The sequence below is a fragment of the Felis catus genome, chromosome C2 (assembly GCF_018350175.1).
Source record: "Felis catus isolate Fca126 chromosome C2, F.catus_Fca126_mat1.0, whole genome shotgun sequence".
In the NCBI taxonomy this organism is placed as follows: Eukaryota; Metazoa; Chordata; class Mammalia; order Carnivora; family Felidae; genus Felis; species Felis catus.
In genome coordinates this window covers 153,346,129-153,361,594 of record NC_058376.1, presented here as the reverse complement: position 1 = coordinate 153,361,594, position 15,466 = coordinate 153,346,129, and the positions used below count along the sequence as shown (strand labels likewise).

General features: G+C 49.4%; 1 protein-coding gene across 7 annotated transcripts in view; it reads left to right on the top strand.

The window, feature by feature from the left end:
- The window catches only part of MLH1 (mutL homolog 1), a 48,356-nt gene that overhangs the window by 17,808 nt on the left and 15,082 nt on the right, over positions 1-15,466 (top strand). For 6 of the 7 annotated variants that reach the window (XM_019810954.2, XR_002145092.2, XR_002145090.2 and 3 more), the window contains exons 10-13: positions 1,665-1,758; positions 2,582-2,735; positions 8,532-8,908; positions 10,495-10,643. In XM_019810954.2, coding sequence (XP_019666513.2) covers positions 1,665-1,758; positions 2,582-2,735; positions 8,532-8,908; positions 10,495-10,643 — 774 coding nt within the window. The other variant, XM_023260761.2, reaches the window with a different exon arrangement.

Below are 15,466 nucleotides of genomic sequence, written 5' to 3'. Positions count from 1 at the left end.
TAGATTGTACATATTTTACAGCAGTTTTCAGAGCCATATAGAACAGGGAAGAGAGGGGCGCCTGGGTGGCGCAGTCGGTTAAGCGTCCGACTTCAGCCAGGTCACGATCTCGTGGTCCGTGAGTTTGAGCCCCGCGTCAGGCTCTGGGCTGATGGCTCAGAGCCTGGAGCCTGTTTCCGATTCTGTGTCTCCCCCTCTCTCTACTCCTCCCCCGTTCATGCTCTGTCTCTCTCTGTCCCAAAAATAAATAAACGTTAAAAAAAATAATAATAAAAAAAAAAAAGAACAGGGAAGAGAGAGTCAATATTTCATAGACACGTTCTGTTAAACTGATCTATAATAGTAGGGTTTTTTTCCTACTTTATTAAGAAGGACTTAAGCCTGATGTGTAACAAAGTTTGCTTTTATCAAAGCCCAGAAGTATTTTTCATTTGTTTTTCCCAACCATGAAGAATCGCTGCTTTTTAACACATGTGTTGGCTACCGAACAGGCCAGCAGAAATCCGTGTAAGTGCCACGTGCGTAGCTCACGTCTGTGCTTCTGGTGAGCTGTTCACCGCACGGGCTGTGCATCAGTGCTAGTAGCCTGGTCATGATACCAGGTTCCCAGAAGCAGAGAGGTCAGACTTGTAGGTGTATCATCGGGTTATCTCTGCACTGCGTGCTCTCACTTGGGTGGTGGGACAAGGAACACTCCCTCAAATTGTCTCCAGTCCAGAAATCGCAGCAGAGGGACTCTGGCCATCCCCTTTCAGGTGTGCATACCTGCTCCAGGCCCGTGTGCTCAGGGCACGTGTCCCCAAGTACAGCAACACTGTTGAGGGGCTGTGGGGGTGCTGAGCACTCAGAGAAGAACGGTCTCTTCATTGATAAGATCACAGCCTCAATTCTCCATTGGAAATAAAACCACGGACGTGTCCTTGCGACACCGACCCAGAAGAACAGGTCACCAGCGTGTCACCTGTCAGGGGAGAAAGGAAGGCTGTGTTTTGTGAAAATAGATCTTCCTCTGATTTTTGTCTTACCTCTCCCATCTTTTGGTGTTTTCCATCCACCCCCTTCCAACCTGCCTCATTTCCTAAATTACCTTAAATGTACATTCAGCTATCCGTACTGCCCGAAGTGTCCAGAAAACTTTCTTGCTCTCGTCGCTCAGTTGGGACACCCCACTGTTGGAACACTGCCCCCCACCACACCAGGTACCCGGGCAGAATCGGTTGCTCTCTCCTCCCACCACTTAGCACACACCTCTCTTGTGGTGCTCACCACTCGGAACTGGAGTTTACCTAGTCACCAGCGTATTGTCTCCTGTGGTACCTGCGATAGGCGGCCAGCGTGTTGTGTTGCAGCATGAAGAGTCTGAGAGCCGATGGTTCACTGCCCACTGTGCCCAGCGAGGTAGTCCGCCCGGGCAGACTGAGGGAAGGGAAGCGGGCAGGCCCAATTGACCACCCTCCCGCGTACCTGTGACGTGGGGGAGCGGAGAGAGCCCCAAGCCCGTAGTGAGACACGGCAACACGTAAAAGCGGCCTTCCTGGAGCCTGCTGTGGCTGTCACTCCCGAAGTGTTCTTCCCGAGTGATTTCATGGCATGGTATGAACGTGCACCCGTTACCTCTCCCTTCAGGACAGTTTTGAGCCGGTTACTTTCCTTTTATTTTCTAGATCGTCTGGTAGAGTCAGCTTCCTTAAGAAAAGCCATTGAAACCGTGTATGCAGCCTATTTGCCCAAAAACACACACCCGTTCCTGTACCTCAGGTAACGTAGCAGCAGACGCCGCACCCAAGAGTCACAAGGAGCAAATCCCTCTCGGCTGTCCTCTTAAAAGAGATGGGCTTGCCAGTACCTCCATCGGAGTGAGTCCCGTGCGCCGCTGGCCAAAGGGTGTTCTGTCCTTTCTCACGGTAAAGGGCACGGTTTTCCTGCATGTGTTCACTCATGCAGCAGAATCTCACTGAACGCCTCCCACGTGCCAGCCGCTGTGTTGGTGAAACAAAGGTGGGTAACAGGTCTTGTCCGGGAACCAGACGGAAACTGCCCCCACCTGGCCCCCGTCTTCCTCCCCCAGGGTCCCTCCAGTGCCCTCTACTGACAGAGATTCACATTGTGGTCGCGGAGCACACGATGAAAGCTGGGTTTGGAGCTGGCACAGCCTCTCCACTGACCTTTGTGTTAGATTTTAATGATGGAAAGTTCTCTCGTGTATTCTTGTTTTGATCCTCATAATTCCGAGAAGTAAGTAGGGGACAGGTTACTGATGAGAAAACCCATCCAGAGCGGTTAAGCGACTTGCCCCAGGTCACTCAGTAAGAAGTTCCACTAGTTCTGGAAAGATGGTAACAGCTGACGTAGAATTAATGTGCCAGGTCCGTGTGAAGTGCTTTACGCAGATTTAATCCCCACTGTACATTGTGTCCATTTTACAAATGAGGAAACTGCAGCAAAGAACGATGATGTCAGTGACCTGGGGCTGCACAGCTGGAGAATCCTGTCGCTCCGGCTTGAGCTTGAAGTTTTGACCACTGTGTCATTTGGCCTTCCCAAGTCTGCTGGGGTAACTATTCTCTTTTCACCCTGCCAGTTTGGAGATCAGCCCCCAGAACGTGGATGTCAACGTGCACCCCACAAAGCACGAGGTTCACTTCCTACACGAGGACAGCATCCTGGAGCGGGTGCAACAGCACATTGAGAGCAAGCTCCTGGGCTCCAACTCGTCCAGGATGTACTTCACCCAGGTGAGGGCGCTCCCCGTCCGGCTGTTGCTCTGGTCCCTTCCCCACCTGAACGTGTGCCCCCTCAGACGGGAGAGCCCAGACTTCTGCGTGTTGCTTTAGACTGTCTTTCCAAGGATTGCTTTGGTAGTTTTCCTTTGGTAACATCTCCTGATTTGAACCTAACCACGAAGGTATTAGAATGTTAGTCCTCAGGGCGCCTGGGTGGCTCAGTCGGTTGAGCATCCGACTTCGGCTCAGGTCATGATCTTACAGTTTGTGGGTTCAAGCCCCGTGTCGGGCTCTGTGCTGACAGCTCTGAGCCTGGAGCTGCTCCAGATTCTGTGTCTCCTTCTCTCTCTGTCCCTCCCCCGCTCACGCTCTGTCTTTGTCTCTCAAAAATAAATAAATGTTAAAAAAAAAAATTTGGAATGTTAGCCCTGGGCCTGGAGTCAGGAGGCCTGCGTTTACAGTCTGCCTCTATCTGGCACCTTAGACCGACCCCTTAGGAAAACAGGCTGTCTGAAACAGAATACGGCACCGTTCCGTGCATTCTTCCCTGGGGATGTTCAGGAGGAGGCCGATCCCGCATTCACGGGGCAGAGTGGCGAAGCAGGGGGGCAGCGGGAGGAGCAGGGCCCTTAGAGTCAGGCAGGCCTGGGTCACCACTGTGTGACTAACTTCCCCGGTCTCCACGTCTCCCTCAGTAAGGATTGAACTGGCCTTCCCCACATCCGAGGGTGGTTACAAGCAGTAGGTGAAAGTCTGCAGAGCCTGGCACCGTTCGCCTTCTTGTAATTACTGAGCTTCCCAGTACTTTGGATTCTCAGCTACTCCTGGCTGTCTGGGGCCTCAGTTTTCCCCTCTGTAAAATAAACAGGTGGATAATACGATGTCCCGTGTCCCTCCCAGTTCTGACATGATGTGATTCCAGGCAGCACGTGGCGAGGGTGTGTTCAGAAGCACAACAGACCCCAGACCTGTAGAAACGGAAACGCTTTCCCGATTAATTATTCTGGGTTCTGCAAGCAGAGAGTGGGCTTCTGCGAGCCTACTTCACAGAAAACTTGTTAAGTCACCAAGCTGGCGAATGCTTCACCCAGGACGCTCCACGGAAAGCACCTGGCTGGGAGATGGCCTGGGCACTGCGGTGAGATAAGTGCCGGTGGGGCAGCCCCCCGCCCCTGGAGCCCAGACAGAGGGCTGGGCAGAGTCCCCTCAGGTTGCTACCGATGCTACCCGAAAGGTGTGTGTGGCAGGCGGGCAGAAGGAAGTTCTCCCGGGGAACCAGCCCTCAATCTCCTGTGACTCTTGGTGGGCCCCTGGTGCCACGTGAGGCCCACGTCTCGCAGAGGTAACAGACACACAAATCCTCGCAGTGCCGTGGTGGCGAGAGCAACGCGCACGCCGTGAGGGTTGGTGCACCTGGCGTGCACGGGTGAGGCCCTCAGCAGTGTGTGGTACGTGCGAACCATCACTGTTACTTGGTTTATATCTGTGGCTGCTCCCTGGCAACTGTGCACTGAGGACCCTGCCGTGGGCAGGACTCCGTTGGGTGCCAGGGGATGCTCCATAGCCAGTTCCTGCCTCCACAGAGGCGCCCCAGCCTGCTAGAGAGTACATCTCACGAGAGAGGGAAAGAGGGACTCCTGCCCGGACTTGGGCGGTCAGGGAAGGGAAGGGAGGGATGCGAAGGCTGGGATCCGAAGGCTGAGTAGGAATGAGATGGGCAAAGGGGAGGAGGAATGAAAAGAGTTCTTTTTGGCTGAAGAAACAGTGAAGAAAAGGCTGGGGGGGGGGGGGGCGCCGGGCGGGAGGGCAGGAAGATGCGTGTTTGAGGTTATAGAAGTTCCAGGGTCCAGTGTTTACCCTGCTGCCAGTAGAATCACCTGGGAAACTTAGAAAACACCCTTGCCTGGGTCTTCTCCAGACTAAGAGTTCAGTCTCAAGGTGGCACATCAGTAGTTTGACAGCTTTCCCAGGTGCTGTCACGTGCAGCCAGGGTGGAGCCCAAGCGTGGGCCCGTTGGGGAGCTGGCCGAGGGGAGAGGAGGCTGCAGAGATCCCCCCACGTAGACATTTCTGTTGGCATGTTAAGGAGCTTATGCTGAGGTCTGATGTGCCATTTTATGAAGAATCCTGTGGTCGTAGTGGGGCAGGGATTGCGGGGGAGCACGATGGAGACCCGCAGCTGTCTGGGAGAAGCAGAGGAGGGTCTGGGCAGAGGAGGTCGCTCCACTCACAGAGGGTTGAAGATCTCGAACTGCCGGGACCCGGACAGGGCTTGGCTTGGGGCGGGGGGGAGCAGGGGGACGGGCTGAAAGCAGGACACGAAGATGAGGAGCATGCTGGCCGGGCCAGAGGGGCCACCCCTCGCTCTGTCCCAGCTGAGATCCAAGGAAGGGATCTGCCAGAGGTCCCGGGCTGTGTCTGTGACCGCACTGGGAAAAGAACTCTTCCTCCTGGCTTATTTTGCAGGAGTCAGATTCATTTAGTGGGCTTACGTTGTATTTTCCAGTAAGTAGATTTCTGACCAGTGTGTCTTCAGAAGGAAAGTGATTTCTGGATCAGACGGCCTGCCTCTGCTGGTGCGGTGGCACAAGCCTCGGAGCATTGCTGTGTGTGGTGGGGTCCCAACTCAGAGCTGTCCTCCTCCTAGAGGGGAATCAGAATCCTTTCTCTCCTGCTTGGCATCTGTGCCTTGCACAAGACTGCCCAGGGCCTACAGCACAAGCCCTGGTTTGCAATGAAACCATTTGGTATGGAAATCACAAACCCCAGGGGCTCTTGGGCTTGTTCCGACTCCATCAAAGCATTTCACTTTTCTGGACTTTAAAATTACTGTCTGCGAAGTATTTATGTTAATTTCCACTCCTATGGATATTACACGAGCAAATGAAGCAAATGCAGTTGAAACTCAGAGCGGGGGTTGGGGTGCCGACCCCCTGTGCAGTTACAAATCTGTGTATAAGATTTGACTCCCCAAAGCCTTTAACTACTAGTAGCCTAGTGATGACTGGAACCTTACGGATAACGTAAACAGTCATTTAACACGTATTTTATGTATGTGTTACATACTGTATTGTTACGATAAAGTAAGCTAGAAAAAAGAAACTCAGGTTTTTAAGAAAATCATAAGGAAGAGAAAATACACTTATACTGTAAAAAACCTGCATGTAAGTGGACCCGTGGCGTTCAAATCTGCTCTGTTCAAGGGTCAGCTGCATTTACTTCATTTTCCTGTGTGTGTTGCAAAGGTTTTATATTGTCCATGAAGAAAGGTTTTTTGGGGGTTTTTTTGTTTTTTTGAGCAGAGTTGCTACTTTATTTGACTTTTTGTTATCTAATTCGTTGAATATTTCTAAGTATACATGGAAGTGGATAATACACAAATTATCCACGAACCTGTCACCCAACTTCAACAACCAACATTTTGCCATATTTGTTTTCCCTCTCCCTCTCTGGCTTGGGGGTGGGGAAAAGAATATTTTGTTAAATGTATTTTTTTTAATGTTTATTTACTTTTGAGAGAGAGAGAGACAGGCACGAGCAAGGGAGGGGCAGAGAGAGAGGGAGACACAGAATCCAAAGCAGGCTCCAGGTCTGAGCTGTCAGCACAGAGCCTGACGTGGGGTTTGAACTCACAAACCGCAAGACCATGATCTGAGCCTAAGTCGGCTGCTTTAACCGACTGAGCCACCCAGGCGCCCCAGGGGAAAGAGTACCTTAAAGCACATTCCAGGCATTTACTTTTTTCCCTAGTACTTCGTTATGCATTTAAAAAAATTTTAAATATTTTTTCCTTATATAATCACAGTGTTCTTTTATACATAACAATGATAATGTCATTTAATATCCAGTCCATATTCAGATATCCCAATTGTCCAAAAAAGATCCTTTTATAAAGTAGCTTTGTTCAAATCTGTATCCGTTTAAGTTCCATTGTATTTAGTTGATCTGTCTTTAAATTTCTTTTACATCTCTTTGAAAGTAGAAAATCCCTGTACAATCTTTTGTTGTTCCTATTAGCTTATTCTAAAGGCTTCCTGTGGAATAATGCACATTTTTGTTTGGCTGATTGCTTCTTAGTGTCATTTAACTTGTTCTAATTCTCCACATTTCCTGTAAACTTGGAATTCCTATAAACTAGCATAATTACACTCAGCTTTAAAAAGCAGTTTGTGTTTGCCTTGTACTTTTGGTCACATCCCAGCAGGAGGCGCATACTGACTTGTTATGCATTTTGGTGATGGGACTCATCAGTGGGTTCAGCTGGTGACAGCCTGTTTCCTTCGTTGTTAAGTTCTCCATGAATATTTAGCTTAATGGTTTCACCATTCATTGATGACCATTACCTGATTCTGTTATTTCACTAGGATTGCAAGATTGATTTTCTCATTTTATCATTTTTTCTACATTACTGAACTGTAATTCTTCTGTATACAATAACTTTCCCTCATTTGTTAGAGCTTTTTGGTTATCCTGAAATACAGTTCATACTAGAAAGTAAGGGTAAATGCTGAATTCCGTCTCTTTAATTATCAATGTGCAGAGGAATGAGTTGGTGTCCTAGAGATCTGCAGTGATGTTTAATGACTTTGTCCTCACTGTCTCTCTCTCTCTCCCTCTTCCTACCCGTTTTTTCTTTTTCTCTTAGTATTTTATCATAACTGCTAACAAAGCTATATAGTTTAATTACATAGAGTCGTTTTTATTTTGGATGCTCAAATTATCCCATCTTAGACCAACGAAATCCCCTTCAAGCTGATGCTCTTGTCCTTATGACCCAATTCCATTAGTCTTTGATAGTTTCCTTGTTTCTGGCAAGAGAATATGTTGTAGGCTCACTGCGTACTTTCCCAGCCCGAGCTCTGGAATTGGCCATTTCTCCAAGGAAATCTGGTTTATTTTAGTGGGGATGGTATTTAGAGACTATAATCTGGGGTCCAGGGGTCCTTACTGCTGCTGGGTGGTCATTGACTTTAGTCCTTGCCAGTGGACAGAGCTAGGAAATATGTATATTTAAAAATAGGATAGTGGTTGCCAGGAGCTGGTGAGTAGGGGAGAATGGGGACAAAGTTTCAGTTTGGGTGGATGAACAAGTTCTAGAGATGGATGGTGGTGATGGTTGCACAGTGATGTGATCTACTCAATGCCACAGAGCTACACGCTTGAACATGGTTAAGTGGTAAATTTTGTGTTTATTTTACCACAATTTTACCACAATAAAAAAATCCTCTTATGGCAGGGGAAAAAAAGACAAAAATAGGAGAACTTTACACTAATATTTCTCATTTGAAACCAATTTTAAAATTATAAGGATTTTGTTGAACTTTTGAATTTTTTACTGGAGTATCTGTTGAATTTCAAGTTCTGGTTAGAACTCCTATATTATAACTACTTCTGTAACGACTTACCTGGTTCTGGCTTCTTTCTCCAGTACTGCTTCACTTTGGGACCAGAACGTCTTTTTATTTTTATTTAAAGAATTTTTAAAAGTAATCTCTACACTTTGAGGCTTGAACTCACAACCCCAAGATCAAGAGTGGCTTGTTCTACCAACTGAGCCAGCCAGGTGCCCCTGGAACCTGGACTTAGTTCATGTTCTAAATCTTCCCGTTGTCCTCTTTTTAATATTTTTTTTCTGATAGATCCTACTTTATTGAAACATATAAGATAGAATACAGTAAGAGTTCAGCATCAAACGTAAAGGGAATCTCCTATTACATAAATACCACTGAGCTTGAAAGATCTTGGTGGCTAGGAATCTTATTTACTTAAAAAAAGTGTTTTTAATCCGCTACCTTCTTTTTTGACCCAGACTTTACTCCCAGGTCTTGCTGGCCCCTCTGGGGAGGTGGTTAAGTCCACAATGGGTGTGACCCCCTCATCCACTTCTGGAAGCAGCGACAAGGTCTATGCTCACCAGATGGTCCGCACAGATTCGCGGGAACAGAAGCTCGATGCGTTTATGCAGCCTGTGAGCAAGGCTCTGTCCGGTCAGCCTCAGGCCGTGGTCCCAGAAGATGGGCCTGAGGCTTCCAGCAGCAGGGCCAGGCAGCAGGATGAGGAAATGCTCGAACTCCCGGAGCCTGCTGCAGTGGCTGCCACAAATCAGGGCTTGGAGGGGGATGCAACAGAGGGGACTTCGCAAGCGTCGGAGAAGAGAGGGCCCCCTTCCAGCCCAGGTAACCCCAGGTATGGACTCGGGGGGAGGAGCGGCTTGCCTCTGCTGTTCTCCCTTAAAACTGCTTTCTGGCTCGACTTCACGAACCGCTTGCAGCTTCTCTCTGTCTGACTCAGCCTCTGACTCCAGTGGGACAGTGCCCTGCCTTTGACCATGGCTTGAGAGTCCCCCACCCAGTAGTCTGCGAAATATCTTAAATGTCCATTGTTCCAAGCGTGAGTTAAACACACATCAGAAAAAACAAATCAGAAGATTCATCCTTTATTTTTAGTACTGGATTTTGATACAGCCCCAATAGCAGAGGTGACTGGAGACAGCCCTAAAACATCCAGAGGGTTCTCCTTCATTCCACTCCTCTCAGTAAAAATGCATTTTCCCAGTTCGTATTAAGCCCACAGGCTGGCGGTGAGAGCAGGAGAAGGGTGGACGGTAACAACAGCTGACATTTAGCTGCGTTCCCAGCATGCACCCGGTACGCTCTCCAGAGGTGCGGCGCTGGGACCCCAGGCGGACATTTCTTACCTGTGGGCTTGGGTGCCACACCTGGGCATCCAGGTGCTTGCCCAGGGCTGCCCATCCACACCGTGGCCGGCCACTGGGACCCCGACGCTAAATTGGCCTTTGGGATTTGGACGCGTTACTGGACTCCAGTTTGTCCGTTGTCAAGTCGGTCTGGCAAGACCACCTGGAGGGCTGTTTCCAGAGAATAATAAGGGTGCCGCCACTTATGGAGAAGATGCCGTGTGGTGGATACTGTATGCACACTCTTAGCAGCCCTGCAGGGCAGGATTATGTTTCCGTTTGTCACCGGGGAAGGTAACACCACCAGCTCTTTACCGCACAGCAGTCAAAAGAAACTTTTGAAACCAGGAATGAAACTGTCACTCCTTAGCTGAAAACCAGCGTTTCCCCTTGCACTTGGGTGCATCCACCCTGCCTCCCCGTCAGCCTCCGCTTTCCCTGTCCCACGGGGTGCTTGGCCACTCCTCTCTGTGGCTGACCTGAACTGCCTGAGCTTCCGCCCTTTGCTCTCGCCGTGCTCTGGGCCTAGGAAGACTCTGCCGTCTTGGCACTCAGGACTTCTGGGTCACCTCTTGCCAGAGGCCCTCTCACTGCCCCATCAGTGTGTTACCTTTTTAGTTTTCTTCTTAGTATTTGTTGCTACTTAAAATGAGCTTTTTTTCTGTGTCTTTCTGACTCCCCAGCTGGAAAGTAAGTGTGGTGAGGGCAGTCACCTTGTCTGCCTTGTGCGTGGCTGCCCAGAGCTGGCACTCTACGTGTCTGATAGAGGACTGAACGAGCAAAACTTGGCAAGGTCAGCGCACATGCTCAAGGCCCCACGGCCCACAGGGCGAGTGACTCCAGAGTCCTGCTATGTGCAGGGCCGGCTGCTGGGGCCGCAGGGTCAGCCGACACACAGTATGCTAGAAAACAGACCCATCTTGCTGGCCTGCCACCCTCACAAGGACCCCGCCCCAGACGTGCATAGCCAGCACAAGAAGCTGTCCCCTCTTCCAAATGCATACACAAAATTTGGCTGACTTAAAAACACAATTTTTAAGAATGGTAATCTCTGGGTTCCTTATCGTCATCACAGAAAGAGGCCCCGGGAAAGCTCTGATGTGGAAATGGTGGAAGATGATTCCCGGAAGGAAATGACAGCAGCTTGTACTCCCCGGAGAAGGATCATCAACCTCACCAGTGTCCTGAGCCTCCAGGAAGAAATTAATGAGCGGGGACATGAGAGTACGTAAGTGCCAAGGTCTGTCGGGGTCTCAGAGGGCCAGAACGTGAAGGTTTTGGAAGTGCAGGAAGTATTTATGTCAGGGTGGCCACCGCAGTGTGCCAAGCAGACCTCCCTTTATTAACCTGCAGCAGCAGCTTACAGATGATTTTCAACTGGTAGGGAAGGGAAAAGTAGTCTTTGGTTTTAATTATAATCATCGGTATTCTCATTAAACCCAGCAGTCAGAGTAAGGCAGTCATTGAAACTATCTTCAGTTTGTTTCTTAGCCCTATTAAAGCAAGATTCTTTAATCTTAAGCCTCGCTGGGACGTGCTCTTGCCGAAGCACACAGGCTTTGCAGGGCTCTGAGTGGATATCCTGGCCCTACCGCTTCTGTTGTGTGACCTTAAAGTTGTGACTTAACCTTGCTGTGCCTCAGGTTTTCCTCATCTGTAAAATGAGATCGGTTTTACCCTTGAAGATGATTGTGTTGATTAGAGATAAAATGTAAGTAAAAGACTTGTTACACAGTAAAGAGTCAGTAGATACTTTTATATCCTGAAGATAAAGACATAAGTCAACATCATCTTCCTCAGAAATAGCTTTTCATAATCCTTCAGTATAGAAGCTCCATTTTGGTCCCTGTTACTTCAAAACTAACTAATGTGGTTTAGGAATTAAAGGGGGCTAGCGCCCTCCTGGGCGTGAACTGACCAGGGAGGGATTGAGGAGTGTAACAGCGGCCCCCAGAGAGCTGTCACCACCTAATGAGTCAGTCGTGCTTCAAGTGTAGACGACCTGGCTCCGGGCTCCAGACGGCAGGTCCGCACTGCAGGCCACACGGTTCAGCCATGGCTTTTCCATTTTTCACGTGCAACTCATTTCTTGGTTAGAGCAGTCACATTTCAACGCTGTGTCTTAAAATAGGACAACCTGGATTAACTCATAACGTCCTGAGTGGCCGAGGTGAATTTAGCACTTTCCACACTAATCCTCAACCTTCTAAAGCGGCTGCCATGACTCAGCGGCCCCTTCCATTTTTCTCTGTCTCAGTCATCCCCTGTGTGAACAAATTCAGGAAGGCCTCCATTTGCCTCGCCGTGTTCTCTCTTTTCCTTGCACTCTGGCCCTTCGTCCGCACGTGGGCAAAGACACAGGTGTCCCCACACGTGGCAAGAGTAAACGCCTCCTGTGACTGAGGTCCTGCCAGTTGCAGGAGTAGTTGCCAGTTGGCTTCTGGCTTTTGTTTCCGTGAAGATTTGTTCTGGTTGCTCTTCTGTTTATTGGCTTTCAAGCTGGGGACTTTCACAACCGTTTAAAATAACGTAAGAGCGGTGGGCTGTTAACTTGATTTACTTAGCAGGCTTGCTCACAGTAGTTTCATTGACAGCCTCCCTCAGACTTGGAATTGACTGAGTCTTCTTGAGGGTTTGTCTCCCTCGTGCAAAGCAAGCTACTTAAAGTTCAGGTTTCGAGAAACTTCTGACTGGTTGCAAACTATTTTTGGTGCAGCGTCAAGCTAACCTGCATCACGTTGGATCAGGTGTAGCGTCCGTCGCTGAGGCTCAGTTGATAAATCTAGATGTTCCCAAATTGTGTCTTTGTACGCATTATGTCATTGAACTAGAATCGCCCTGTGAGAGCAGCTGCTGTTAGGTGTTTTGAAGATGGGGACGTGGAATGGGAGATGGAGAGGACAGATGAGTTGGAACATCGCGGCAGTCAGAAACAGGCCCAGGGACACGCCTTGGTGAGGGCGGGTCGTGACTGGCACGGCCTGCGCACGAGGTGGCCGGCCCGGGATTCAGATGCTAAACAATCACCTGCCTGTGTGGGCAGGTGCACCTTGTGATCCCATCCCGCATCTGAGGCTGGTTTTTCAGATGCGCCGGGGAGGGGCTTACAGGAGGAGTAGTGTCCGTGGTCTGGGAGTGGAGGGAGCCGGAAGCACGCTGCTGGAGCCCCTCGGAATTTGTTCACCTTTTTGGGGCATCGTTTTCATGCTCTGCAACAGCCTTCCTGGGCCCTAGTGATGAACACCTAGGATACCATGTGTGGGCCTCGTCAGCGCCAGCCCGCGTCCAAGGGGAAGGACCTCTGCCTTGGGTCCTGCCCGCTGGCGTGGCAGCCCCAGGTGCGGGAAGCTGCTGGTCTTTGAGGTGAATGCTGTACCGGGATTTCCCTGAAGCTCAGATTTGGTGAGGTGGGCCACCGGCCTCAGCAGACCAACAGCCTGACCGCTCCCCCGCAGAGGCTGGCTGTGCCCCTAACCCAGGAAAGGAGTACGGGATACCCTCCTTGTAGCGACATCCTTAGCTGTGCTTATTCGTGTGATTATTCGATCTACGAATAATCTGCAATACGCGATCGATCGTGTTGTCTGTGCAGGGATCGCGTCTCTCGCACTCCCCGCCTCCCTGTTGGTGTCCACAGAGTGCCTGGTGGGTGGACTCAGGATTGAGGGGAGTAGCCCGGGAGGTGAATCTTTATCGTGAAGGATGTCAGAGTTGAACACTCAGACAACTCCCTTGAGTCTTCTGGATTTCCCCACTCCTGGTGGGCACACTTTCAGTCAAGAAATGAGGTTAAATTTTGGCCCAGTTTCCAGTTAACTGGATGCTGCATGGAATTAGGCTCATCTCAGATTAGTAATGACTAAACCTACTGCTAGTCCCGTAATTTTGATCTGTTAATTTATGAGGATAAGGAATGTCGTAATGTCTTTTGCTGTCATTTGAATGTAAAAATGTGCTTCACTTTTTATCCACAGTTTCACTTTCTTGATCTTTGGCGAACAGTCCTGGGTCTAAATGTTCATACTTTTACATGGCCTGTCCCCAGATGATAGTTTCTTTCGGTACAGGAAATCAGCTTGGCAGACATTTGTCAAGTATCTTCTCCGCACAGATGCTCGATGCCAAGCCCTGAGGCAGAAAGTGAGGTGAATGGGCCTTGACCCCGGCCCTACAGGACACCAGGGTGTTGTGGGGAGTGTTTAGTAAGTAACCGGCTACCCCCTAAGGTAAGGCAAAAGGTACTCTGTCACAGATAGAAGGCCACGTCAGCCGAGCCCAGGGAGAGACCAGCCTGGGAGAGCTTCCGGGCCATCTCCGACAGCAGCCACAGGCTGGGCACCCGTTGGCTTCTGGAAGGCGGGCCTGCAGGGCGCCGAGCTTCTGCTCTGCAGATGGCCGCTCAGAAGTAGAGGACTGCTCGTGCTTCCATCGGGTTTGGCTTTACTTGCTCCTTCTCGGAAAAACACACTGAGACCCAGAGCCTCCATCGAGCACTCAGATGTGTGGTTTGGCCTTGAAGCGCAGAGGGATCGTGTCCCGTTTTGCTGCCGGCAGAATGGCAGGGAAATGCCCGCGGACTAATAAGGCTGTGGAGATATTTAGAGGAAGCGTGGAATCGAGGTGCTCGAGGTGCAGCTGAGAGGTGGTGAAGAGGGCCGAGCAGCCTCAGGAAGCCCAGGGAAGAAGAGTCCCATCTGCATGAAGGAGCACCTGTGGGGGCCCCACGCCAGACGCCCGCAGACCCCTCCTGCCTTCCCCGCCCAGGGTGCAGGGCCGCGCCTCAGTAGCCGGGATGCGCCAGAGGGTTCCATGAGAAATCTGTGTGGAAAAATCTCTGACCCTTTTTTTGGTGGATTACACTGCTTTTCTTTCCTCCAGTGCCTCATTATTCAAGATTATTTGATGTTCTCCAGCTTTTAAAATAATCATTTCCCGCCTACGCAGAACATCCCGTAGAGACATTGAGTTTCCAGTGGTAACAGAGGGGAACGCTTCATTGTAGAATGAAGGGGAAAAAAAGCCTCTTCTTACTGGGGGTTGAGGGGACAGAGAGTATTACAGAACTTATGTAACAATATGAGAATTCACTTGTGGTGCCCAAGCTTAAACAGAAAAGTGCTGTGTAGTGAAAACATGATATACAGGCTTACTGCTGTCCCCAGACCCTTTTCTGTGGTTTCCAGACCGCTTTCCCCCATTCCCCTCTTGGTGGCGGTATTTTTTGTTCTTCCATTTAAAACGCGCACGCGCGCGCGCACACACACACACACACACACACACACACACACACTGGTAAATACAAAATCAAATTTATAAAATATTTACATAGGACCTATAGAGGAAAACATGTGAACGTCTGCTGAAGAGAGAGCATTGCTGATCACCTTTGAATCTCTTAGGTGCTTCTTCCTAATCCACCCCCTTCCCTTTCCCTTAAAGGTAACCACTTTCCTAAATTTTGTGATTGTTATTTCTTTTCTTTATAATCTATTTTTACCACCCCTATTTGTAGCCCTAAAAATTTGTTTAGCCTGCAAGTTTTAAATTTTACATAAATGGGGGCGCCTGGGTGGCGCAGTCGGTTAAACATCCGACTTCAGCTCTGGTCACGATCTCGTGATCCGTGAGTTCGAGCCCCGCATCGGGCTCTGTGCTGATGGCTCAGAGCCTGGAGCCTGTTTCCGATTCTGTGTCTCCCTCTCTATCTGCCCCTCCCCCGTTCATGCTCTGTCTCTCTCTGTCCCCAAAATAAATAAACGTTAAAAAAAAAATTTTTTTTTTAATTTTACATAAATGGAATCATACTGTGGTTTTTTTGCTACATATATATGTATGTATCTATGCATATGTTCCTAGGATTTGTCCATTTTATTACATATAGCTCTGGTTTACTTTTTTTATGTAATAGTTTCCACTTAGTGACTATTACTGCACGTTTGTTCATTCACTCTGCTGTCGAGGGACGTTTAGAGACTCACATGGCCTCATCCCTGCTTCCTCATACTCCACCCCACTCTTGGACACAGGAGATTCAAGAGCTTGGCACG